The sequence below is a fragment of the Fusarium falciforme genome, chromosome 3 (genome assembly GCF_026873545.1).
Source record: "Fusarium falciforme chromosome 3, complete sequence".
NCBI classification, from domain to species: domain Eukaryota; kingdom Fungi; phylum Ascomycota; class Sordariomycetes; order Hypocreales; family Nectriaceae; genus Fusarium; species Fusarium falciforme.
Genome location: NC_070546.1, coordinates 3,512,383 through 3,537,718, shown reverse-complemented (window position 1 = coordinate 3,537,718; position 25,336 = coordinate 3,512,383). Strand labels below are relative to the sequence as shown.

General features: G+C 52.1%; 9 protein-coding genes across 9 annotated transcripts; 3 read left to right on the top strand and 6 right to left on the bottom strand.

The window, feature by feature from the left end:
- Positions 1–4,381: 4,381 nt before the first annotated feature.
- Positions 4,382–5,293, bottom strand: NCS54_00436600 (APH domain-containing protein; the record flags this gene model as incomplete). The annotated part of the gene is made up of 1 exon (XM_053149906.1): positions 4,382–5,293. One exon carries the CDS (start codon positions 5,291–5,293, stop codon positions 4,382–4,384), a length of 912 nt encoding a protein of 303 aa, XP_053005881.1.
- Positions 5,294–5,965: 672 nt separating this feature from the next.
- On the top strand, positions 5,966–8,126 carry NCS54_00436500 (Hypothetical protein; the record flags this gene model as incomplete). The annotated part of the gene is made up of 4 exons (XM_053149905.1): positions 5,966–6,137; positions 6,188–6,864; positions 6,911–7,420; positions 7,473–8,126. Exons 1-4 carry the CDS (start codon positions 5,990–5,992, stop codon positions 8,124–8,126), a joined length of 1,989 nt encoding a protein of 662 aa, XP_053005880.1. The 5' UTR covers positions 5,966–5,989.
- Positions 8,127–8,824: 698 nt separating this feature from the next.
- Positions 8,825–11,427, top strand: NCS54_00436400 (Hypothetical protein; the record flags this gene model as incomplete). The annotated part of the gene is made up of 4 exons (XM_053149904.1): positions 8,825–9,815; positions 9,878–10,727; positions 10,783–11,277; positions 11,400–11,427. The coding sequence occupies 4 exons, from the start codon at positions 8,825–8,827 to the stop codon at positions 11,425–11,427; spliced, it is 2,364 nt and encodes a 787-aa protein (XP_053005879.1).
- A 555-nt stretch (positions 11,428–11,982) lies between these two features.
- NCS54_00436300 (Hypothetical protein) lies at positions 11,983–14,307 on the bottom strand (the record flags this gene model as incomplete). The annotated part of the gene is made up of 4 exons (XM_053149903.1): positions 11,983–12,839; positions 12,896–12,935; positions 12,984–13,806; positions 13,868–14,307. The coding sequence occupies 4 exons, from the start codon at positions 14,305–14,307 to the stop codon at positions 11,983–11,985; spliced, it is 2,160 nt and encodes a 719-aa protein (XP_053005878.1).
- Positions 14,308–15,315: 1,008 nt separating this feature from the next.
- Positions 15,316–17,223, bottom strand: NCS54_00436200 (Hypothetical protein; the record flags this gene model as incomplete). Its single annotated transcript, XM_053149902.1, has 2 exons — positions 15,316–16,972; positions 17,033–17,223. 2 exons carry the CDS (start codon positions 17,221–17,223, stop codon positions 15,316–15,318), a joined length of 1,848 nt encoding a protein of 615 aa, XP_053005877.1.
- A 569-nt stretch (positions 17,224–17,792) lies between these two features.
- On the top strand, positions 17,793–19,712 carry NCS54_00436100 (Hypothetical protein; the record flags this gene model as incomplete). The annotated part of the gene is made up of 2 exons (XM_053149901.1): positions 17,793–18,503; positions 18,675–19,712. The coding sequence occupies 2 exons, from the start codon at positions 17,793–17,795 to the stop codon at positions 19,710–19,712; spliced, it is 1,749 nt and encodes a 582-aa protein (XP_053005876.1).
- A 259-nt stretch (positions 19,713–19,971) lies between these two features.
- On the bottom strand, positions 19,972–21,593 carry NCS54_00436000 (Hypothetical protein; the record flags this gene model as incomplete). The annotated part of the gene is made up of 9 exons (XM_053149900.1): positions 19,972–20,129; positions 20,181–20,265; positions 20,309–20,680; positions 20,730–20,790; positions 20,847–20,859; positions 20,910–20,937; positions 20,994–21,060; positions 21,109–21,252; positions 21,439–21,593. The coding sequence occupies 9 exons, from the start codon at positions 21,591–21,593 to the stop codon at positions 19,972–19,974; spliced, it is 1,083 nt and encodes a 360-aa protein (XP_053005875.1).
- Positions 21,594–22,270: 677 nt separating this feature from the next.
- Positions 22,271–23,137, bottom strand: NCS54_00435900 (Carboxylic ester hydrolase; the record flags this gene model as incomplete). The annotated part of the gene is made up of 1 exon (XM_053149899.1): positions 22,271–23,137. The coding sequence occupies one exon, from the start codon at positions 23,135–23,137 to the stop codon at positions 22,271–22,273; it is 867 nt and encodes a 288-aa protein (XP_053005874.1).
- A 781-nt stretch (positions 23,138–23,918) lies between these two features.
- NCS54_00435800 (Hypothetical protein) lies at positions 23,919–24,947 on the bottom strand (the record flags this gene model as incomplete). The annotated part of the gene is made up of 2 exons (XM_053149898.1): positions 23,919–24,644; positions 24,693–24,947. 2 exons carry the CDS (start codon positions 24,945–24,947, stop codon positions 23,919–23,921), a joined length of 981 nt encoding a protein of 326 aa, XP_053005873.1.
- Positions 24,948–25,336: the final 389 nt, after the last annotated feature.

The following is a 25,336-nucleotide window of genomic DNA, read 5'->3' as shown; positions in this document are numbered from 1 at the left end:
GTATATTGGCGTCGGATCGTTGCGTATGTTGTTTGTTTGCTTGTTGCAGGAGTGGCTGGTGTGGGAAGCCCAGGAGATTGACCGCCGGTACGTTGCATATTGCGAGACACGTCAGTGCCCGATGGAATCTGATGGAATTTAGGTTTCTATTTTTGTTGAGTTTTTGGAGATTGAATCTTGTCAGATAGGAGTCTTGTCTTAAGGTGATCTAGGTTGAAGCAGTTTGATTTTGCAAATATATATACCCCTTGAACTCCAGCCAACTTGGCAACTCTTCTCTCCATCATCCACCAACCTTCTCACACATTTTTATATATACTGAATCATTATCATTGTCCACGCCATTCCCCTCCGACCCGAAGTTGTCTTTTGCTTCTTGACCCGTCTTGTTCCTCCACTGGGCGAACATGCTTCAGACGGCCAAGGACGAAGACATTTCTGGTCCGAGAGAGCATGCCACGGTCTCGGCGGCGTTTCGAACACGATTACGGCTTCGCTCAACCCACCTGAGCGTCGGAGTCTGGAGTTGGCACGGGAGGGGGAAGATGAGCTTCCTTCAGGACTCCCCGGCAACCCAGATGTCCTCTTTGGCTTGCAGGACGGTACATTCGGTGCGGTCGCTCTGTAAGTAGAGGTTCTGCACGACATTGACTGATCCAAGCTTACCAAGTGTCTCTTAGTGGTTCCTCAGCGCTTTTGGGGAACTTCGCGACAGGGAAGAGTTGCACCTGGTGCAGTTCGTCGGGTACCTCGGTGTCCTGTCTTTGTCGGTCGATCCAAGCGCTTGATGTCGAGGATTCATTCTGGTCCCAGAGCAACCAGGTTCTCGGTGCCGGCCAACACATGGGAAGTCTCCAACGCCATCGTTCTTCCCATTGCAGTGGAGACTATCTCCAAGCATCGGGTGTTGGGTGTGGGGATGAAGAAGGAGAGTGCCACGACAGTGCCGGACGGCACTTCCTCAGAGATCTCGACTGCGTCCGATGTTATGGGTAAGCTCTTCTCTCTGCATCTTCCTCCATCTCTCATGTTTACAAATTTGTAGGCGTTGTCAAGCTTTTTTGTCCGGGGGATGGATGCACTCCATTCCCCACGAGGACGCCTCAGAGGAAGCAGTTCGAGACTTAGACTCGGTCTGCATCCCCCTTCCGAGGGTGCAGCTCAAGTAAGTAGGATCCCTACACTACACCAGACTCCTTTACCAACATTCCCCTTGCCCTTGAAGCGCAGACTTTTATGATCTGTTTGCTAACTGCTTCAAGTCTTCGGTAGTCCATCATCCTACTTCGGCGTTTTACCGAGAACACTACCCACCCCCCCATTCCACAAAATGGCCGGACCACGTATGCCTCTGCCTCTCTCCTCGAGAAGTATCATACTACTTGCTCGAGGCAACGGCAAAGCACAGCGCCTGCTGGATCATGTGAAGCTAGCAGAGATGTCCATACCGCCCAGCAGCTAGCTGAAGGAACGAACAGAGGCACTGGCGGCCCTGCTACGGTCATTGTGATCTACGATGCCGCGTCCGAAGCACCGAATGTCTCCCTCAACCTACAACATGTTGGCCATCAAAAGACGATCTGGGTGGCTGTGGTCCTTGGCGAACCAAACAAGGCCGAACCATCATCGATGCAACTCCAACCTGCTACTCCGGCATGCGGCTTTATCCCAACTTCGGGGCTCTTTGCAGGATATGACCGGCTGTGGGGGGTGGTGGCCCTCCTCAACGATGGCCAAGTCGATGCAGGCATTCTTCAACTTTTCGTGGCGGCCGCAAGATGTGTGACAACTCCTAGTCCACTCCATGGCATCACCAGATCATGGGTCTCTGACAGTCGAAGCCTCGTTTTACTGCTACTCCCTTTCATTCTGTCCGTACACTTCCACGTGCAGGCATTTCAGCGCCGACGATCACAAAGGCCAACCCCTCGAACCCCTCGAACCCCGCTATGCGCCCCTCGATATCATCTAGCTGTCTACAGCGCTTCTTGTAGCGGCGATGACGATGGCATCGGGATGACGACAATGATGGAGACACGGAAGTTGCGTGGTCTCCTGACCTCCCCTTTCTCTGTGTCATCTTCCAAACGACACTACGCTCTTTGGCCTTTCGGAGCATGTTGGGCCTCCTACTCCCCATGTCTGAGGCCGAGAGGATGAAACTGCTAGCAGCGGCTTGAAGTTGTGGATTCATCACTCTGCCCGACCATACAGTTTTCGCATCATTCGAACAACCACTCAACACTGCGCCTGCTTTGGCCATGGGGTGGAATCTTTGACAAGATCCTGGTCATTACGCATGACTTCAACCCTCTCGTATGACTATGTCATCTCCATGCCGACTGAACGCTGCGGCTTCCTACCGGCTCCCTCAGGTTTCTGGGCGTTTCCAACGAGATGTTCTCAAAATTTACTATTTGCCTCCTTTCCTGAACGAACCAGAGGCTGTAACAACCTTCTGCTCCTTCCAACCATAACCAGCACATCGCACACGAATCGCTTTTTTCTGGACAACTGCCGAAAGTTTGCATCTGGCGGTCCGACAATGGTCCAAAGGACGAGCGCAACGAGACACTGTTACTACCTGGATCGTTGCCTTGATGGCCTTTGACCCAATGGCCGAAAACAAGATCCTGCTCCGCATTCTCTGGCAACGGGGGGCCATATTCGATCGGATTGTGCGGTGCCTCGCGCTCAACGACACTAGCTTTTGCGCAACAAACAGAGCAACAAACAATCGTGAGATCGAGTCAGAGAATGGATGAATAGCAACGGCCTGCCGATGTATCGATTGGAAGTGCCAGTCGTGGTATGTGGCGTCACCTCGACAACCAAAACCTACTACTTTCTTTGCATGGCTGTTGAAACGGGCAAATCTGGGAGGCAGGGGCAGCAGAACTCAGCCACCTCAGCCTTCCTCTCTCCGGGAGAATCATGCTCCTCCAGACACTTGACGTCTGAACTCGCCAACATCTATCCCAACCACGGGACGCTACACTTCCTGTTCGACTTGACTGGCGGTCCCGACAGTCCTGGCCATGCGCTCCGGGCAAATGGAACGGGTCAAGAGGGAGAAGTCCCTTCCGCTGTGCGCTCTTTCTACTGCCCACAAGCTTGGGTTCCCTATCAGTGCCTAGCTCAATAACATCGTTTCATTTATGGACATGGATGCCCTAGGAAGGGAATCCGAACTATTTCTACACCGTAGAGAACATCATAGAGCATGTTCTCGACAAAACGGTCAAGGTCGGGCTCTGATATCGTCGCGAGCAAGCTCAGCTTCACATCGGCAGACTCGACAACAACAACAAGTTGGGGGGCTTGGCCAGGTCGGAGAAAGAGATTCCGTTCACTGGCGGGCGCTCAGGGTAGACAAACATGCTGCCATCATCAACTGGGAAGAGTTCCTCATGTTCTGCGATCATGTCCATAGCAGCACAACCACCCCACGACGATAACAACGACAACAATCAATTTTGGCCTTGCACTGTTTCCCTTGAAACACCTCCTGACCACTCAGGCTCATGTATCTTGGAGAACAGGTGCGGGCTTATCCCAGATCCTCCACTTGCCGGGTGGGGAGGAGGAGCAGACTCGACTGATGAGCGTCGAGCACCAAAACTGGGACGACACTGGAGTGGACGAGCAGGAGATACACTTCAAGGCAGTACGATGACACATCGATCCAAGATACGAAATCATTTATTGGAGGCAGCCAACGCAAAAACGATGGGCATGGAACAAGAGCGGCAACTTTAGTTGTGAAAATGGCGCCGCACGTCGACCTGTACATCACGAAGGTGAGCGATGCCAAAGAGGTAATTGGTATGGACCAGCATGGACCAGTGTGGACTAGCATAGGACCGAATCCAACGGACCGAGGAGAAGAAAAAAAGACATCATCGAGATGGAGACATTAGATGATGCATGGCTTGATACGCAGTATCTATACCTATGGGGGAATGGGGGCTTAACGATAGTGTATCTCTTGGTTTCCCGCAGGATATTAGGTAGCAAAGAAACATTGATTGCTAGGCTATAGCTCTCTAGCATCAAAATACGAAAAAGACATAACAACCTCAGATACATTCTCCCTTGAAATATCCCCACGATAAAAACACTCACTGAGGTAGCCTACTCTGCGGATCATGCATATGAGAACCCCTCACCTGGGTAGGTGATGGGAGGTCATGTGGACACCGACAGCGCGTCCTTCAGTACATAGCCCACCAATCAACGATTGCTGCGTGAATCGCTCCAGACTGACGACTAAAGATTGTGTAGTATTCGGAAATGAAAAGAAAGCAGAGAAGTCCTATTGCCCTTCGTATGCGAACACTCGGTATCGTTTTCCCACCCAGCAAAACACAACTGAAACAAACTACCTGACGAATCTGCTGCTCCACAACTCGGTGCGCAGGGTGCTCATCCATGGCTGCTGGTTGGGGTACTCTGTGAGGATCTTGCCGATGTACTCGTGCCAGTCGTCCTGCCAGTCGCAGAGGTGGATCGCCTTGGTGTAGTCCCAGTAGGAAGGATACCAGCCGGCGGAGGCCCAGCCTAGGATGACAATGTTGCCGTCTTGACGGATCAAGATGTTCTTGCGTCGTAAATCATTGTGAGTGAAGACGGACTCGTTGGTCCCCTGAAGGACAGTTGGGAGGACTCGACGGTAGTATTCGACCTTTTGTGGTTCAGAGTTGCCACAATAGATCGTGTACTTATCAATCACGGCTTGAATGAACTCGGCCTCGGTATTAAGCGCTCCGCCATCTCGGCGAATTGGCACGTCTGCCCAAAAGATGTCGTCTCGAGGCTTGGTACTATCGACACTCCCAAAGTAGCCCAGGCCCCGTGCCGCGCGCAGCGAGACGAAGGCATCGCGCAGCTGGGTGCAGACGTCTCTCTTTTGCGCTGTGTTTAGCGAATCCCACAGAGCGTCGAGGGGGTGACCAGTGACATCTTCCATGATGATGTAGGTGATGATTGTGCGCGGCGTCACCTCGCGCTGGTAGATGGCGTAGACCTTGGGTACGGGGGCGCCTGGTGCGTTCTGGCGCACGAAAGTCATGTTTTCGCCCTCAACCGGATCGACAAGGGTTCCAAACTTGACGACATAGCGCTGGCCGACTCGAGCCGTGCATCTTGCGCGACGCTGGCTGATGACATCCGTCGAGTCCTCGATCTCCTCGGGCGTTGGCAGTGGCTCCAAGATGTCATTCTCCGGCAAGCTGAAGATGACCGAGTAGGGAATTGGTGATGGAGTTCGCACCGGAGGATGGATTGAATTCATATTGGCGACGATGGTGTTGATGAAAGATCAAGGGAGTGTTGGAGAAATACCAGGCTACAGTGCAACTGTTCAGCTGGAAAGAGGGGAAAGCCTGAGGCAGCAATGCGTACTTATTTGAGACTTTATGGAGGGGAGGGGAGGGATGGGGAGAAGGGGAAACATGCGAGACAACATGTCGCAGACATTGGGGGTTTTTGAAGATTTGGAGCTGAGCGAGGTAACTTACAGAAACGTTATCTCCACTGCCTAGTTAAGCTATTGCTGAGCACACGCCCCCGGACACTAAGACGGGGGCACGAGCCGGGGAGCTTCGGTCGGAGTGGGGATCCTAACTACCGGGCACGGAGCTTGTGCCTTTCCAGGACCGGAAACGGCGCGGGAAGGCGTTGTCTCGACAAGAACGTCGGGTACTAGTCTACGTAGTGCTGAATTGAATTGAACTGAACCATTGGATGATGGCATTGATAGAATGGCGTAACGACTGCCAAGTTCTTTCCTTGTTCAATCCGTCAACCTCATCTTTTTCGTGAGTCATCTGTAATGGCAGGATCGAGGCGTTGGTTCAACCTCCTCTAGAGCACGTGACGTTTCAAGTTGATAGGCAACAACACCCAGCCATCCTCAGCCTCGTCCTCTTTTCACCATCTGATCTATCAAATTCTTGCTTCACGAAAACAGAACTGCCATTACAAAACAATGAGTTGGTGCGGCACATGCGACTACTCTCATTGGGCACCGCATAGTCCATCTGGTGAATGTGAACCTTGGATACCTCGAACTTGTATTCGGCCCTGTTGCAGACTGTGCCGTTTCTCCATCAAGTGCGGTCAAGACATTGTTGCTTGCACGTCTCGCCTCGGTTACTACTCTTACTCTTGTTAACCTTTTGCCCAGTTACCAGGGACGGCCGTCAGTCCCCAACCTTGCCGTTTCCCGGGGAGGTCGAGGAAGTCAAGACGCCCGAGCTCAAGGCCGCTTTCAAGAGCTGCTTCGGCGAGACGTGCGGGCACTACAACGACAAGGGCTTCGCCTGCCATGCCGGATGCGCTGCCCTGGCCGAGCGCCTCGGCCTGACCCCCGCCGAGTATCTCCCCGCCCTCGCCTACTCGTACGAGCCTCCCAAGTCGGACGAGAGGCGGCGCCGTGAGCTCGTGCGCTTCCGGTTGCAGCAGGCCCTCAAGAGAAACCTCGGGAGGCTTCCCACTGAAGTCTGGGATTATGTGGCGAAGGATCTTGTTTGTGAGTTTGCTACCGTCGCCATCCCGGTTGTCGAGCCAAAGACGGTCTTTACTATTGACCCTCTGGAGGCTGTGTGGGCAAAGTACGTCGACATTGATGGCGTCAAGTACGTCAAATCCGTTTCAAATGAACACAAACCGGGAGACCGGCTACTCTGGGATAAACCCAAATCCCCAACTGGGCATGTCGTCTACATCGCGGAGGACCACTTGGGCATCAATGAGATCACCAACCACCCAGAATTTACGCAGTCGGCTCAGAGCAAGGGAGTCTCGAGTTGGTGGCGTACCGTTCCAGCAGAAGACTCATCGACGATCGGCTTCAAGACTGATGTGAGTTTACTGCTGTGTTCGGTCTTCATTGCTGACGTCTTTCCAGGGCGTAAAGCTTCGAAGCTTTTCGGCAACTGCTCTGCTTCCAGAGGTCAAGTGGCCGTACCCTATGCCGCCGGATGAGATCAACGGCATGTCTCTTTACTATACCATGCTCGATCGTGAAGCCAAATTGATACCCGTGGACATCAATGCACCGGATACGATTGGATACTCTGTCGGTTGGCATTACGGTTGCGTCTATCTTCATGCACACAAGCGTGGAGAAAGCTTGGATTTCTACCATGAGCTAGATATGAGGCAAACAGAGGTGGAGACTAAATCAGCGGCAGTGAATCCAAATGAAAGACACGAGCCTCATGCCGTCAAGGTGGCTCGGATGGCAGAAGAGTCAGATATCGAGTGGAGATACCATCCCTTGAACGCAGGAGAAGCCATCGAACAGGTCTGGGTTCGACAGCCTCGGAAGCTCCCACAAGATGAGGACGACCACGACGACAGCCCGTATGGCCCCCGATATCTATGGTCTGACTCTCCTCGCGACATTGCTATAGGGGTAAGTCTTGTCCGCCTATTTGGATGTGGTCTTGGAAGCTCACACCTGCAAGCTCGTAACCAACCAGTCACGCACATTGGTATTAGGATTGCCTTGCGATATCCCACATGAAAGGTTTCCATGGCGATGCATCGCAAAATCGTCGACAGCGTCTCCAATGCGCATCTTTTTTAGCTACTCCCTCAGTGGTATCAACTTGTTCGCTGCGCCAAAGAGCATCGCGAGCGACGAGGAGCCTATCCCTGAAGATCTATATGAAGAGGAACCTAACAACTTTTGCTTGTATGGCTATGACTTCCATACGAGTGCGTCCCTTGAGGATGTCGCACAAGTCGTGACGTGCAAAGCCATCGAGTGCATAGTCATCAACCAAGAGAAGCCTTACATCAACGGCCTCCTCTTCCGGTACAAGGACGGCAGCGAGAGAACGGTTGGAAAATTCCGGCTCGACTGCGCCCAACCGCCGATTTCCTTTGACGAATCTCCGACACTATTCCTAGGGATTGGCAAGTGCGGATCGCCGGCGCGGGAGGATGAGCATGTTGTGGACGTCAGACTCTCGGCCCCTAAGGATCGGGGAGGGTTGAAGTGGAAGAAGTTTTCGGCCAAAGAGCCGCTTCAGTGGTCGTGGAGGCAATGTTGGACCAAGATTTCGTCTCCTTCTAGGGAGTTTGGACATTCTTCTGACAGCGAGGAAGATGACTGAGGGTGGATTTACGTGGGGGTTTGCATGCCAAGGCTCAATGTATGAGGCTCTTGTCTGTTCATGTCAGAGGGATATCTAGCTGTAAACGTATTTATAGATACAGTGCTGGTCGTCATTGTGGATGATACCGGCAATGATGGTAACTACCCGGTAACTCCTTGTTGTCTTCCAGAGGGTGTAACTCATACTGGGTGTCCCCCCAACCAGGTAGATACGCGCACGAAGCTGTTATCTGCTGAACTTATCTCTTCTTCACTTCCGCTCGCCCTTTGCCGTACTATTCCGGTCTCGTATTCCTAGGGTATCTGGCGCCTGGGATCTTGACGCGCGGCAATGGATACACAGCCGGCCCAAGAGCTAGACCTACTTCTCCACAAAACATTCGATGCATCGCCATGATCTATATTCATGCAAGTAGAATTGTAAAAAGGTCCAGGTTCATGCGGCCGAGGGGAGTGGCGTGTCATTGGTCCATGGTGTTGGGGTTGCCGCTGAACCACATTGTCGGGACCAGGCTGGCGCTTAAGATCGTGTAAGTCTGGGTATTTATTCTACGCTCAAGATCTCGACTTGAGCTTCTCAGAACATCATCAATCCTTTCTTTTGTATTCAATACTACTTTACTGTCTCAATCATCTTGTCTTGATACCCTTAATTTCTCTTGGTTCAATTTCCTTGTTTCAATACCTTAGCCCACAATGCCTGGTCCTGGAGATTACACTGTTGGCTGGATCTGTGCCGTCGAGACTGAGTATGTCGCTGCGCGAGCTTTCCTCGACGAGATTCACCCAGGCCTTGCCGCCTTAGCCCGTCACGATGACAACTCCTACACCCTGGGCAAGATAGGCGGCCATCACGTCGTCATGGCCGTTGGCCCCGACGGGGAGCATGGCCCAAATGTTGCCACGACAGTTGCCAGGAACATGCTGCATAGCTTCCCCAACATCAGGATCGGACTCCTGGTTGGAACTGGAGGCGGCGTTCCCAGCTCTAGACACGACATCAGGCTCGGCGATATTGTCGTCAGCTCTCCTCGCAACGGCATTGGAGGTGTTCTCCAGTATGACTTTGGCAAGTCGATTCAGAATCAGACTTTCCTGATGACTGGACACCTCGATCAACCGCCTACGCTCCTTAGAACAACCGTTACCCACTTGAAGTCCATCTATCAGGCCGAAGGACACAGGCTCGAAGAGACCGTCGCACAGGTCTTGAGCACGAAGCCAAGGCTGCAGGCAGCCTTTGGCCGGCCTAATCCTACCACCGATCGGCTATTCCAAGGTGGTTTTGCTCATCCTGCCGATGACAAACTATCTTGCGCGCGTCACTGCGCTTCCGATCCCCGGAGACTGGTGAACAGACCTCCTCGACGACGAGACGAAGATAACCCAGCCATTCACTTTGGCCTCATCGCTTCTGCTGGCTACCCAATGAAGAATGCGATGCTCCGTGACCACCTCGCACGAGAGAAGGATATTCTCTGCTTTGAGACGGAGGCGGCTGGGTTGATGAATCACTTCCCTTGCCTGGTCGTCCGTGGAATATGCGACTATTCGGACTCGCACAGGACAAGGGAGTGGCAGGGCTATGCGGCCATGACGGCGGCTGCATATGCCAAGGATCTTTTGCTGAACATTATCCCCACAAGAGTCCAGGCCGAGAAGAAGCTCCTCGAAGTGGTTGGCGCCCGTTAGTTATGTGTGATCCTTAATAAATGCTCTTATTGTCTGACTATTGCATTTTTTTTGTAGTCGCCGCCGTCGTCGAAGATACCAAAGTGAACACTGACAGGACTATCTTTCATCTTGATCGGAACAGGGACAATGAGAAACTTGACTGGATCACTCCCTTTGACTACGCACCTGTCCAGCGTGAGCACTTCAGCAAGAGCCTGACCGGAACATGTCAGTGGTTCCTAGACTCGAATGAATTCCATCAGTGGATTGATACAACTGGACAAACTCTCTTTTGCACGGGCATCCCTGGCTCTGGAAAGACAATTCTGACCTCCATCGTTGTCAACCACTTGCAGGAGCGCTTCCAAGACGAACCCACAAATGGCCTAGCCTATCTTTACTGCGACTTTGAGCGACAAGATGAGCAGACACCTGACCACATGTTCGCGAGTATTCTGAAGCAGCTGGCCCAGCGATATTCTCTTCACTTCAATCTTCCAGAAGCCGTGAGAGCATTGTACGACAAACACCAGCAAACCCAAGGCACAACAACGCCCAGAACACAGCCTCTCCTTTCCGAGATTTTGGAGTGCCTCCCCTTGGTTACTGACCTTTTTTCCAAGGTATACATAGTTGTCGATGCTCTAGATGAGTTTCAAGCATCAGGTGGTCGCCGATCCAAGTTCCTCAAAAACCTGCTTGCGCTGCAGAGAGACACAGGGTTTAATATCCTGGCAACATCGAGGCATATCCCCGACATTCAAAACCAGTTTAAAGAGACTGCCATCTGCGAGGTCGCCGCAAATGAGGAGGATGTCCAGACTCATGTCGACGATCAACTGCAGTGCATGCAAGATTTTGTGCAGGACAATTCAACACTGCAAACCGAGATTAAAAGAGCAATCTCTGAGGCTCATGGTGGAATGTTGGTTTCTATTCTTCTTCCGCTCTATCACATGGGAGGCTAATTGTGATGACAGGTTCCGTGTCGCTGTCGCTCATCTCACAACCCTGGCCGAGCAGCCTACAGTCGGGGACTTAGAACTAGCACTGCTGGAGCTACCTCGTGGGTTCTGTGACATTTACGGCAAATCTACCGATAGGATAGACCGGCAAAGCACGGCGTTTCGGAAGCTGGCTAAGAAGGTCCTTGCTTGTATAGCTTTCTTGAGACGGCCTGTTGGCGCTTTGGAGCTACAGCGCGCCTTGGCAACTAGACCAGGTACACCAGAGGTGGACGAGAGATTCTTACCGTCTATCGATACGTTGGTGTCGGTTTCTGAGGGCTTGCTGTCCTACGACCCCGAGTCTCGGGAACTTAGCCTGGCTCACCACACACTCCAGGGGTACCTCGAGCATCAGGCCGCAGCCACAGGCTGGTTCCGAGACGCTCCAGAGAATGTGGCAGATACTTCCATTGCTGGATCCAGCTTTGGCGACTCCAGAAGCTGGGGCTTTGACGCTGTGGCTCAGCCGTTCACGGCGAATCAACTCTTGGACTATGTCGCCAACCGCTGGAATGAAGCACATGAAACTGAGAAAGGGCGCCAAAATTCGGACGCTTCTTTCATAGGAAACGCTAACAGCGTTAAAATAGACGCTGGGAACGATACCGCGTTGGATAGGAACATGTCGTGGTTGTTGCTTTCTCGTAGAAGCTATTGACTGGTTGAAAGGGAAGGGATGGTTGATGAGGCTTCTTGTTTACCATGACCCTATGGTGGCTGCCTTCAGTGTCCACCAGGTTGAGAGGTTTTTGCTCCTCTTGTCAAGGGCGCGTTGTCTGTATTTGAAGGCATTCAGGACAATAGTGGATGCTCTTTTTTCGTCGAGCTCGGCTATATCCATAGCCGTGAACTCTTCAGGACTCTCGAGTTTATTGGGTATGGCCAAGAATAAGAACTATGGAAGCGATGTGTGGTCGTTTTGGTTGTATCAAAGTGAAATGATGAGGGAACTTTTGTGATGGCTCGCCTATGCGACCGTGGCTTAGGATCATCAATGATTCTTATTATACAAGCTATTTCTGTAGCTATGAAACCAATCCATGCTTGCCACCATATGGAACTCATGAGTAATAATACAAACGTTAGGTTAAAACCCCTGCAACCTGGAGGCCTGCTGTCCCTCGTCATGACAGTAAGCCATCAACTCGAAGCATTGCTTGGGGTATCTGCTCATCAAATACCTCCCGACTCTTTTACTATCTCATCCAGTTCTTCATAGAATGATTCCCGTGGTGGAAAGTCATCAGGGCCAGACACTTCATCTTCGGCGTCTTCTGGCAATGACATCGTCTCCGTATCCTCGTCCGTAACGGGCTCCGAAGACAAACCCGGGCTCCTCAATGTTTGGAATGCTAGAGCAAGAGAACCGGTGGGATTACTGTGTCCCCCGTGAAAGTGGACGCCCGGATACTCGATTCTAATGCCCCAATCTGCCTTTGTCTCCTCCCTGACGGAAAGAATGTCTCTCCCTAACTCTAGGGCGCCTTGGTTCTCTTCGGGTATAGCCACAGAGGGCTCGGATACGCCCCATCCCTCTTGCAGCAGCTGAGTGCGTTGATCTAGCTGTGAGGTGCTGTCTCCAGAATCTGATGTTGTTGGCGTGCTAGGATATTCAAATGTGCGTCCCCGAGGGGGCAAAAACTCGTCTAGTATTAAGCAAAGCGCGTCGTCAGACGCTTCTGCATCCTCTTCGTCTTTGATATCGTCTTGATCAGACTGGAGTAGACTACTCTCGTCAACTCCTCGCCTCTTCATCTCGCAAGCAGGACAGAGGAAGAAGCATCGAGCGCACTTGACCTCGTTCCTGGCGAGATTGCGGTATCCCAGGAAGCCATCTATTGTATAGCCAGCCTTGATGCTGCGTGCGTATCTAGCACACGGCTTCAAGTCAGGGTTGGCACTGAGGCAAGCTTCTGAGCCACACCAGAGCTCAAATGACGACCACCCTGGTCGTCTCGCCGAGACGATGTAGGCCAAAGTTGACTCGCACCCTTTGCAGTAGAACTGGTCGAGGAAGCCTTTGGACCTGGCTAATGAGGAGTGTAAGTCAAATGTGTGAGCCCGTCGTCCAAGTGAGGGGACATACCTAAGTCTATCTGGGAAGTGTATAGTTGTTCTGAAGGGAACTGAGGATGTGTTAGTCAAGGCGGTGTTTGTATTTCAGAGCTCAATACCTCTAGACAAAGCGACATGTCGATCGCGCCGTGGCAAGGTAGCCCCCCTGCGCCATGGCAAAGGTGCCATTCACTGTTCTTCAATTGTAGCTGGCTCAACTGTTCCATCGAAGGTATGTTATTTCGTATGCTGAGAGGTGTCTCGAGGCTTGGACTGGAAGGGTAGACTAGAGCGGTTTCGGATTCGAATGGTCTTCTCATGACCTTGAGCCTCCCCCACATGCTAGCCTTTGTTGATGGAGAAGGACTTTGTGGTGTTGTGGGAGGAGTCAAGTATGGTGTTGGTGGCAGAGGTCGGTTTGGAGGCGGTGAGGGAAACTTGTTAAGCTCGATAGCTGGGGCCGGTTGCTTATCAGTATCGTTCCCGTCGCCAAATGTGTAGTGTTGAGGGTTGGATAGATCGTTGCAGAAGATGGGCAGGGCGACAAACGACATTGTCGACATGTTGCCCAAGCTGCGCCTCGTGAGCTCCGAGAGCAGTGAAAGGGCACGCATGTTCAGCGCCGAGGAACGATAGGAAAAGACTTCATCAACACCACTTGGGACCCTTCTATAGGGCCTGGATGCTTCCAGCGTCTCTTCAAAGGCAAATCGAGAGCTGGGGGCGTCGCTCTGGGGGGTGGGGATGGCGATGGATTCTGGCCTCTTGGGGGGCGTTGGTCTGATGGTGGATGCATCGTCGCTTTGGACGCTTTCTCTGCTGCTTTGAATGCTCGGAATAGATTCGATGCTTCTACGCTTGAGATGGGCGACGTCCGGGGCGATCCTCTTGCAAATCTCCGACAGGTCGGCGATGGCTTCACGGGCTTCAATGAGGGACTCGCTACATCATGTTAGCATTGACAAATCAACGAAAGTTGAATATCCAGCCAAGAGGTACAGACTGTTGCATAATGGTAAGCATCAAATTCAGTGATGCTTGAGCATCGCGCACACGCTGGGCTAGCTGGTTGATGCGCTTGTCCTTCATGGCCCATTCCAGCCGATCACTAATATCCAGGCTCTGCAGCCTTGGATCAGAGAGCGGCCTAAGCAGGTTCTCCAGCTGATCCAGCGACGTGACGCAGCCGAGAAAGACATTCTGGGCGTCGTCGAGGGAGAAGTAGATGCTTCTCTGGTCGTCAAGTCTCTGCGAGTCGAGGAGCTGCTGGAAGCGGACCATGGTGAGGCGCATCATTGAGACATCGCGGAGGGTCGATACAGCAAGGTCAGGCGCCTCCTTGACCCTTGAGGCCGTCGAGATGGCCTTGTCGAGGGCCTTGACGATCTCAGACGTGACCGAGATGCCGCCCGCGACGGCCCCAAAGATCGAGAGGGGATCCATGGCATTTGACGATGAGACGGATCCATTGTGAGGGGCTTGACTCTTCTTTTCTACATTTTCTACATAACCTGAGAGTTCGTGGTTCGCCCAAGTTCGCCTTGCCTTTTCTCAGCTCAAGGCCAACAGTTACCTGCCGATCTCCCCACAGACAAGGATGGCACAGATGTTTATACCGTGGCTGACGTTTTCCAAGCCCCTATCGACAGCAAGGAAAAAGCAAATACACGCCCTGAAACGTTTGCACAAGGCATTCTCTTCTATTCAAGGTGGCTAAGCGGCAGCAATAGGGGAAGTCTCATCTTAATTGCGGAGCATATATGGCTGTCTGCATCCGTGTGCAAATCGGAAATGAGGCCACTCAGACAACGTTCATCTCATCGTGTTGACACGTTCCTAGCTTGACACTTTCTTGATATGAAACTCATCTACTTCGGACGCGCCTTTGCGGGGACCTGCAGGCAGGCTAGGAATGTAGATTAGTTGTTGGCAATAATAGAAGTTCAAGGAGGGCAAACTTTAGCCCAACTGCCTCTCATCCAAAGGTCGCTTATCAAGCATCATATCTAATGTCAAAGTGGCTACTGCGGCTGAAAGGGGGGGTTGGGGGGATGGAGAAACATAGGTGGATTAATGTCGAGAATCACGTGACACCCCTCACGTCCAACAACACCCTAGCTGTCCACTTATCTGGTGGTGACCTTATTCCGGATTGCCCATACCACACCTTGGATTGTATGCTCCCACTCTGACGAATCAACTGTAGCTTTCCGACTTGGCCAGTTTTTGGTGGAATGGAATAAAAATATTTCGGCCTACTTGGACAGTGCCTCGGCGTTTTCAGCACCTTGCGAGTATCCTAAATGCCGAATCACTCCCCTGAAAGCAAACTCAATAAGCGCTTAATAAAGGATCTTAAAGAGAGTACACATCGCAACACACAAAACCTCCCAAACCCTTGACTGAATAACAACTCAAGCCGTGCCACCTTCCTCGGCCATCCCTCTGCGGTCAACGACGACTCGTCTTTGACCTGGTCTTGGTTCCAGACTTCTTCTTCCCTACTCTGCCACCTTTCTTTCCCTTCACGCCAGTACTGGTCTCTGACTTTCTAGTCGGCTTCTTCGTTGGTCGCGGGCGCAATTGACGTGGTTCTGGTTGGGTAGGAGGTTGACGTGCTGCAATGCGTGCACTGCGACGAAGCCCACCTGGTGGAAGTGAAGAGGAATCTGCAGATCGACACGAACGCTTCCGAGCCGCCTTGGTCGGCCTCGAACCTTGGGCCTTCTCTTTCCCCTGCGCCGTGCCCTCTGCTGGTTTATTCAAGTTGCCGTCTGCAGGTGAAAGCGATCCTTGCGCCATCTTCTGTCTCTTCTGGCTGGGGCCTGCGGGAGACTCTTCTTGGGGACTGAGCATTCGCTTCTTCCCCTTGTTCTGGCTCGCACGAGACTTTTCCGCCTCGGCCTGCGCCATCTCGGCTTCAACCAACGGAAGCTGCTTCAGAACCCACTGCACATAAAGACTGTGACAAGTCCACTTCATCTTCGCACGAGCGTATTCATGCGTACCGCTAACAAAAGCGCTCACTTTGTCATTTCGAACCTTGACTCTTTTATGACGCCGTTCGGCACGCTCGACATCCCGGGACACCTTGTTCAGCATCTCTACCCGTTGCTTCTCGGGAATCAGGAAGCGCTCTGGGGATTCCTGGGTCAAGTTGTAGACTCTTTGGGCCTCTGCTTTCGCCGTACGGATCTCGGTGTGAGCTTGTTGAGCGTCATTTTCACGTTGGAGTGAGCCTCCCATGGAGCGTATGCCGTCTATGGCTTCGTGAGGTCCGATGATCTTGGCGTCGACGAGCCTTTTCCAAGCTTCGTCGTGTTTCGGGGCCAGGCGTTCCATATCCCCGGCGTGTTCATCAAGACACCAATATTCGTAGCCGAGATACTCAATCCATGTGGTGAGCTGGTCTTGCTGTGTGGGATCCTCCTTGAGTTCAAAGGGTTGAGTAATGTCATGACTAGCGAGACGACGCTTCATGGCCTTAAAATAGTCGGCGAAACCGTTACAATCGCGCTCTCGACACCGGAGCCGCTGGCGGTTGCGGGCCTTCATTTCGTACCTCCATTCAGCCTCGAGACACAATGGATTCCTCTTCAACTTGTCCTCGAAGTCAGCTCGCGCCCAGTCAAGCTTGATTCGCTTCGCCCAGAACGTCGCCTCTTTGACATGAGCGTCGTAGGTGTCGTTCTCGTCCTCGAGTCCTCGGTTATCCTTTTGCCACTTGCGAAAGTCCTTCCACCTCTCGTTCTGTTCTAGAAAAATGTCAAAGGGTTGGTTGTCTCCAGGATATTTTTGCAAGGGCTGTATCAGCTCGCGATACTCCTCAGGCTTCTCAAGCACCTCGTCAACTAGCTCGATGGGATAGAGTGGGCGGCCACCGTCTTGGATCAGCTGTTGGTAGTATATTCTTTCGACTTCTTTGCTCCTTATTCGACGATTGGTCCTTGGGGATCCCTGTCTGGGCTGCTCTGGAGATTGCGGTTGAGGTTGTGACGCGGTGGAATCGCCATTTGGCGGGACTTGACGTAGGCGCGCATCGAGATCATCGAGATCAAGCGGCTGTGAGTTGGGCTCACTGTGCAGAGAGATAACTCGCCCCTTGCATCTAGCGGTGATTAGGAATTAGCAATCGTCAAGTGGAACGTCGTAGTTGAGCAAGACTCACTTCAACCTGCTAGCAAGACGCTCGCGCTCGTCCTTTGACAGTTTCTCCCATCCATCAACAGGAAGGCTGTAAATACCCGTTGAATCACGGTGCTTCTTCATAAATTGAGTCAGTTGGTCGTCGGTCATGGCCATGAGCTCGCTGACAGGCAGCGTGAAAGGGGTTGGCTCCCTGGCACTTGGTGAAGTCATGCTGTTTCTTAACCACGAAGAGAAAGAGAAGAGGCGTGATGCGTAGAGAGCTGGAAACATATGTGACTAGGCTCCAATAAATATTGACAGGTGCAGGTTGATGTTTGGCGGCTATGGCAGAAGCCCCTCATCAGGTGTACAGCTGCAGTTACACATCAACGGAAGCAGGGTTGAAGAGGGTTGTACGTCGCTATTTGTATCTCCCGAGACGGCCCTTACGTAGTCACGTATCATGGCACTTCTCTGAGTCAGGTACGGTAAGTAGGTGTCAGTTGATGGTAAGCGTGTATCACCAGCAGCGGCCTGCCTCTGAATAGAGTTAACAGTCAGAGCATGCGAAGTGGAAACAATTCAAATTTCATCTACTCACATTAAGGTAGGCCATCACAAGCTCTGGTCATAGAGTCTGATCAAGCAATAGACTAGAGAAGCTGTATCTGATGGACAGGCAACGGACCTGTATATATACCCATATGGAGCTGGCATTATAGCTTCCCTTCTACAATTTACCTCGCTATCCTCACAATATTCAATATTATTCCAAACCATCCATAAATACAACTTTCAAAATGAACGACTCAGATATCATTGCGCGGGTGTATCCACACGGCACCAACTCCAACATTCCATTTGAAGCCATCACCGCTAGTCTGCTTTGCACTCATCCACCTCAAGATTATGTCGAAAAACCTTATCACCGAAACGAGAGAGAGAGAACCGAGCTGCCAGAGGATACAAGAGGCTCTCCACCATGTGCGGAGATCAGGTTCAGCAACATACCAAGGACGAGCCGGGGAATCCTCATCGGGTCCCATTCGGAATGCGATATTGTAGTGCCGCTAAAAGGGGTCAGCTCACGCCATATTAGTATAACGTTTGACGACCAGAAACGCTTAATTGTTAAAGATTGGGGATCTTTGGTGGGCACTCAGGTCACTTACGACAGCCAAGGTGCAGGAACACGAAGCAAGTTCCAATGGATCATCGGTGGAGCAGAAGTTCCCAGGAACACGGCCAACATCATCCTCGACTTGCAAAATGGGATCTCATTTCGAATTGTTGCTTCACGCCATGATACCTCTTGCCCTGACTATATCGAAAAGGCCGATCGTTTCTGTTGCGGTACAGCATCAGCTGAGGAACTTCTCGACGACCTCGACCTTATAAGTCGCCCGATGACCATGGCTCCCACCGGAGCCAACACGCCAGGCACAGACGATATATACCTCAAAAAGAAACTGGGCGAGGGCAACTTTGGCGTGGTAACTCAACTATGGAACGTGAGTACCGGGCAAGAGTATGCCCTAAAGAAGCCAAGCGAGAAAGCCATGAAGAGGGGAGATATAGATATCGCGGCGTGGCTGAGGGAGGCGCGCATCATGAGACAAGTTTCGCACGCAAGTATACCACCCTTAATTTGTTGTCCCATGTTATACTAAGTTGTTTAATAGCCTCATATTGTCGCATTACTTGTAGACTCTTTTACCCCCAAGCCGCGGCTCTTTCTCGAGTATATGCCAGGTGGTTCTCTGAATGACCACATCGGGATAACCGAGGACGAAACCTTGATGATACTCCGCCAGTGCTTGTCGGCTCTGGAGTATCTCCATAGCCAGGATCCCCCGATAGCTCACCGGGATATTAAGCCGGCCAATATCCTGGTGAAGTCCCGGAACGAGGCCTTTATATATGTGAAGCTCGGGGACTTTGGCGTGTCGGGAGACGACTCTGAGCTCATGACGTTGTGCGGGACCGAGAAGTATATGGCGCCGGAGATACATCAAGAGTGGCAGTTTCGGACTGGCGGAAAGAGGAAGAGGGGATATAATGAGACTGTCGACATCTGGTCTCTTGGTATAGTGGCATACGAGTTGCTGGATGGCCTCCCACGGTACAGCGCAGCGTATAGGCAGGACGGCATGGCGTGGTGCGAAGCAATTATCGACAAGCTTCAAGAGGATGTGCCACTACATAAGGACAAGCTGCGTCGCTTCCTATTGGGATCGATATTGGTCATATCACCCATGTCGCGCTTGTCAGCCGGGGACGCGTACAGGGAGGCCATAAACTTGTCTAGCGAGGGTGACAAGACACCCTTCTCAGGAGGATCGAGCCTGGGGTCACTTTTCGACTCCACAGAGGAAGATGAAGGGACCATCGTTCAAAGGGCACCGGAGGACGACACGACGAGCTTGCTCAATCCTCCGACGATGGTCCCGGGCTCAACCATAACGACGCTCTCGCCCAGGACCCAGGTGCCAGCAGATGGCCAGGAGCTGGCACACTTCCTGGCCAATTACTCGTCCGACATTTTAAACAGCCTCTTTGTCGGCTCGACAGTAGCCGAGCTGGGTGAAAAGGAGGAGGAGACGGGTTTTGTGACGTTGACTGAGTCATCGTCTGCGGAGTTGGGCGTCGAGGGTGAAACGAGTGATGAGGCCCTGGCGAAGGACACAGGACAAGAGGATGTAGGAGAGGAACTAGGGTAGCGTTGTAATATTCAGAAATAAAAGTGTTTTAAAAATGGGAGGTGCCAACATCGACGGGTCGATCAACTGGACCAGCACTTGGAGAACACCATGGTAACACGCTACACACATCGCTAGAGACCCATTTCCCCGAGTCTGATGGGAAGACCCCAACCGACAAGCATTCAACCCAGTCGCAATGGATCACATCGTTCAGCAATCCTCCTAAACGCCCCAGAATCGGAAGAGGCGAAGAAAGAGCCGAAACAACATGCCCTCATTACTCCGTCTCTGGCTTCCGGCCGTACACGTACTTGTACTTGCAGTAAATATGGATCGACTTGGTGTTGCGCATGATGCGGCGCATCTTGGCTAGGAAGACCTGGTACTCGTCCTGGGGCCATCCCAGGATGCTCGTCCAGAGAAAAAGAGTGTAGCCTGGCAAAAGCTTCAGCGGGATCCATCCATGGGGGACACGTGTGAGCTCACCTTCCATGTCATTCTCAAGCGTCAGCTGCGTGAAGCGGCCGATCTCGGCGAGCTTCTTATCAAGAGTCCATCCGCCAACAGGGGCCTAACATGTCAGCGCCAAAACTCAAAGCTATCAAGTCACATACCTTGAAAGGGAACGCCTTGATGTCCTCAAACCCTGCTTCCCTAATCCCCGTCTCTTGAAGACCATCCTCAATAACAGTAAAGCTGTGACCGAGCTTCTTGCCACCCTCTTCAAAGACAGAGTTCCACACCTTGATCGTATCTTCGTCGGCAGCGGTGCCGTCGTCGCAGTAGTAACGAGGGTCAAATTCGCCCGATTCAACATAACCGCCGGGCTTGCAGACACGATAAGCTTCACGGAATAAGGCGGGCCAGTCCTTGAGAGCTCCGTTGAGGAAACGGATGTGGACGTAGTCGAAAGAGTTGTCGGGCCATGTCCAGGGCTGAGTTGCATCATCGACCAAGAACTTGACGTTGGGCGGAACCCAGGTTGGCTGTTGGAGAGTCAGCGAGGAACTGGTTAGGTGGTGGGATGAACATTACCTGCATCGGCGATAAATCGATACCTGTTACCTCGGCGTTGGGGTGGGCATCACCGAAATCGCTACCAGTGTTTGTCAGTGCATGGTCACATTTCAGCCACGATGTAGATGTTCTCACATTGCCCATATTCCTACAACAAAAGTCAGCAACAAAACCATATGCAAAACTCAGCAAACATACCATTTCCACAACCCACATCGAGCACTTTCTGAGTGGCAAAGCCTATAAGCCACCACCCTTTGAGGTCAAAACGCATGCTCTCACCTGAATATTCTCCTTGAGCGGGGCAAGATGGAGCTTCCCATCAAGAAGAAGCGTAAGGTAGTGGTGCCTATCAAGGTTAGTCGCCAAGAAACCTCTCCAGACACGCCAAACTTACACAATGTCTAGGGACTCATTCTGCTTCTCATCGTTGGGGGTAAAGTACTGCGTGTTGTGCTTCTCGCTGTGAAAGGTCCTGCCGTGAATGGTGCGGTACTCGAGGATGCTCGAGGATATCGAAGCTGTGGAGCTGGCATTGTCTCTGGGGAACTCGGTTAGCTAGGGAGGGGAGGGGATGTTGACGATCTTGGATCTTGTGGGTCACTTGCTCATCAAGTAGAAACGCCGAGTCGTCTCGGTTATTGCCCTATGTCAAGATCTAGTTAGCTGCTAGATCGAGATGTCAGCTTTGTCTGGGCGATATAAAGTTGGCAGCTGTCAAACTTACCCCGGCATCCTTGTCAGGTCATCCTGAGTTTCCACGCCTGTCGCTTTGCTTACCTCTGCAGGTGGGCTGTCTGCGGCGATCAGCGGTTGGGTAGGTGCCGTCTCGATTGGCGACTGTCGGCCAGAGGACGGCTTGGGGGATGTCTTGTCTGCCATGGCTGATACTAATATGATGTCTCAAGCGTGATAAAGCGTGATTTGCAGGATCAGGCTGAGGGGACGTTCAAGTCCACGGAGGCCGGAACAAGAAAAGTCCCGTGACTTCCGTGACCCTGGATCGCGTTGCAGTCGAGGGAGGACTAAGCGACCGAACCGGGTATTATCATTCCAGGTGTCATTTATTCACTTAAGACGAAGAGATGGATTGAAAGACAAGTTTCCGTTTCCTCCGGGCTTTCCATTCCCCTTGCATCTTTCTTCTGTGGAATGTTAAGGTTGCTGGAGCATTTCGAAGTCATCTCCATTCCCGTTGCAAAGCCAATCAGCGGCAACCACTTGGTGGTGCGATCCACTCGAGCCGACAAGCAAGACACACAATTGATAGTTGAGATTTCTGTTGATAGAAAGTAGTCGACCTCAATTATATCAGCCTCCCCGAGGGAATCCTTCCCCGGCAGTGAAAGGACCCCGAGTGGACTCGTGCTTGAGGCACCCACTTCTCAGCACCAACCACCTCAACCCTAGTGGTCTTGGCGATTTATGATGCCCTAATTGGAGTAGCCTCAAGCTGCATCTTTCAGCATCCAAACATCCACACCCAGATTGTGATCTTGACGTAGGTATATAAGCTGTAACCTAATCCCCAAAACCTTTATCCAAGGTATGACCTAGCATCAAGGACTTTGCTGGGTGAAGAATGTTCCCTCATTGCGGGTGGTACCCGTCAATAGCGGAACTCGGACGAAGGGGCGGTCTTGTGAAGAATCCATGCTGCTGTTCGGCAACAGTTGTCCGTCGACGACAAAGTAAGGTGGCAGGAGAGCACTGGCTTGGTTCAATACCTCAGCTGGGACGCCACGAAGACAATCCAGGGGAGTTTTGGAGTCGGCGCATCCAGTGGTGTTGAGTACAAGTTCAAAGTCAGCCTCTTGCTCAGTGTAGTTACGACCAACTGGGTCGGCCGAAAACGGGCCTCCGCTCTGAGTTATTGCAGCACTGAACAGCCCGTCATCGCGGCCTTTATAGGCGAGAAGGTGACAGCCGATGGACAGGGCGCCAGCTGACTCGCCCATGACTGTAACTCGTGAAGGGTCGTCGCCAAATGCGCCAATCTTTTCTGGTATCCATGCTAGAGCCTGTCGCTGATCGTATAAACCAAGGTTCGTCACGTTTGCCCAGCGGATAGCAGAGCCAGCCATCATGCCAAAGACCCCTAGCCTATAGTTGAAGCTGACAAACATGATGGGCATCCCCATTTCTTTCGACCTTTGCGCGATAAAGGAGCGGTTACAGCGGCCGTCGTTGGCGCTTCCCTCCTGCCAGCCGCCGCCGTGGATCCAGACGAGGACTGGCTGCCGGTCGGTCGCCCGAGTGCCAGCAGGGCGTATGAGGTTGAGCTGCAGACAATCCTCGCTCATGCGATGGGTCATGGGAGAATCCTTGTAGCCCGATAGAGTTGCCAAAGCACCAAGAGCCATACGAGTCTGCGACTCTGGTCCCGTTCCAGGCCTCAGGTGGCGCGGGCATGCGCAAACGACCATCTCCCGTAGGACTTGCTGCGTACGGGACTCCCAGGAAGAAATCTTGATGGTTGGAGGGATTATATGAGCCCACCAGAGTCCCGTTGCTCAGCTGGAGTGACGGTGGCTTTGCATCATAGATGGGAGCAGCTGTCACTCCGACGATACTTGGCCATGGTGAACCTAGGGCTGCTACCAATACGTGATATCGCATGGTGCCCACGAATGCTGTCGATTGGTGCAAGCTTGGATGCTGACTGTTTTATTATCGCGGAGTGACTTGGTCTTATACCTTTGTTGGATACCCTTGGCCGTGTTGGGATCCATTGCAAAAAGTGCGGCAGCCCGAACCCTTAGATGCCAAGCTGGAGTGGGAACCACTGATCCTGGTCAGAATGAACATTGACGTGACGGAACATTGTAAAGGCCAGGGATTATCAAATTAAGCAGTTTCACTATCTGTAGATCCGGACAAGCCCATATATAATTAGTCCGACTGTACGTCCCAACACAGATGGTTTGGAGGACGAGTGCGAACATGATTGGGTCACTTTACCATAGCAAGAAGATGGCATTATAAATGAGAAGAGTAGATATTCACAATCAAGAAATCGGAAATCAAGAATAATACGTCCGTACTGCTAAACTTCCGCTGACTCAGGCTTATCCTTGATAGTCATTCTCAACTCCATCGCATACCAACAGGTGACTGGTGATAGAAACGAAAAGAGATCCAAGATCCTCGGCTCCAACATCACCATGGCCGTCTACTTTGTAACCTATTTAATATTCCAAATTACCATTATGCACTACTTATAAGAGCTCCCACTTCTACACAAGCTGACCGAAAGCGTAGTTCATCCCAAGCATCCCACCGGCTCGCCGCCTCGGGCAACACAGGCCCCTCCCGTTTCAACCCAGCCTTGCAGACCACCTCGTCGATACCCGCGCCGTTGGAGAAGGAAATTAACCGGAGAAACGAACTTCCAGGGTCGACGGTGAACTCCTGCCTCTCCGGTACCATGATGGCCTGGCCCTGCCGCACAAAAGTCCACTCTGGGTCGTCCTTGAACTTGATCTTCAAGACGCCTTGGATGAGGTAGAAGCAGTGCACTACCCTCGTGAAGCACCACCACCGGTTGACAAATGGTGTCGCCTTGAGAACGCGGGATGTTTCCATTGCTGAAATTGAGAATCTTCCGTCAGACTGCGCCGTCGTCACACAGGGCCGGGAAATGATGCCTCCGAGCATCCAACTGACGCTGTTGGTGATGCGAAGGAAGTACGGCTGCGATATTGGCGGCAAACTCGTCTCCATTTCTAGCCCTTTGAGAATATCCGGTGCAAGATGAGTTTGTTGAAAGTGAATGTCATACGTGACGTCTCCGCTCTGGTCGCCAGATGCAAGGCGGAGTTCTCCACCGTGATCGTGGCGTAGAACACGACCGAGTCCAGCTATGTCATGAACGGTGGTGAGGATGATGAACTCGGACTGGGGTTCAAGCGGCTTGTAGCCATATACGGTTCCCTTGATGCGGTGTCAGGACAGAGTCGGTGACGCATCCACTCCACTTACCGGAGGAACAAAGACAAAGTCGCCGAGGCCCAGTGTATGGCCTCGATGATGATTCCAGAACTGGAAGCTGCCCTTGCATACCACAAAGGCGTTGTATGCAGTCTGGTGATGGCGAAAGCGCACAGGCTCTGTCAGCGTCGGTTCATGATGAAAGACAATGAGGCTGTCGTCATTTTCCTGTGCGGCTTTGACGACTGCCTTGGCGGAAATGTCGATCTGGCAATCATCCTTGAGCCGAAATATCTGGATGGACATGACTTGCGTACCATCGATGAGCTACGGCAAGTCTTGGGTATAGCAACAGAGGAAGGATGCCCCGATAACGAGGCCCTGCAGTGGTGGACTGTCGTCGCGTTTATGGTGTTGAATGGGAGCGCTGTCTGATTGGTCAGAGCAACCCCATTATAGGGGCTGTGCACTGCGCAAGCGCCCAATCAACAGTAGCGAGGTTGACGATGCCTTCATTCACAATAGGTACTCGGTCAACAGTTGACCATTTCTTATGCTTCATTTGACCGACTTGGGTCCTTACGGCTATGCGCAGGGCCCAACCCGACAAACAAAATCAACATACTTGATAGGATCGTGCCACTTGAGGTCCCTCCCCCGGGAAATGTCTCGCGAATGACGTTTTTGCTCGGGAC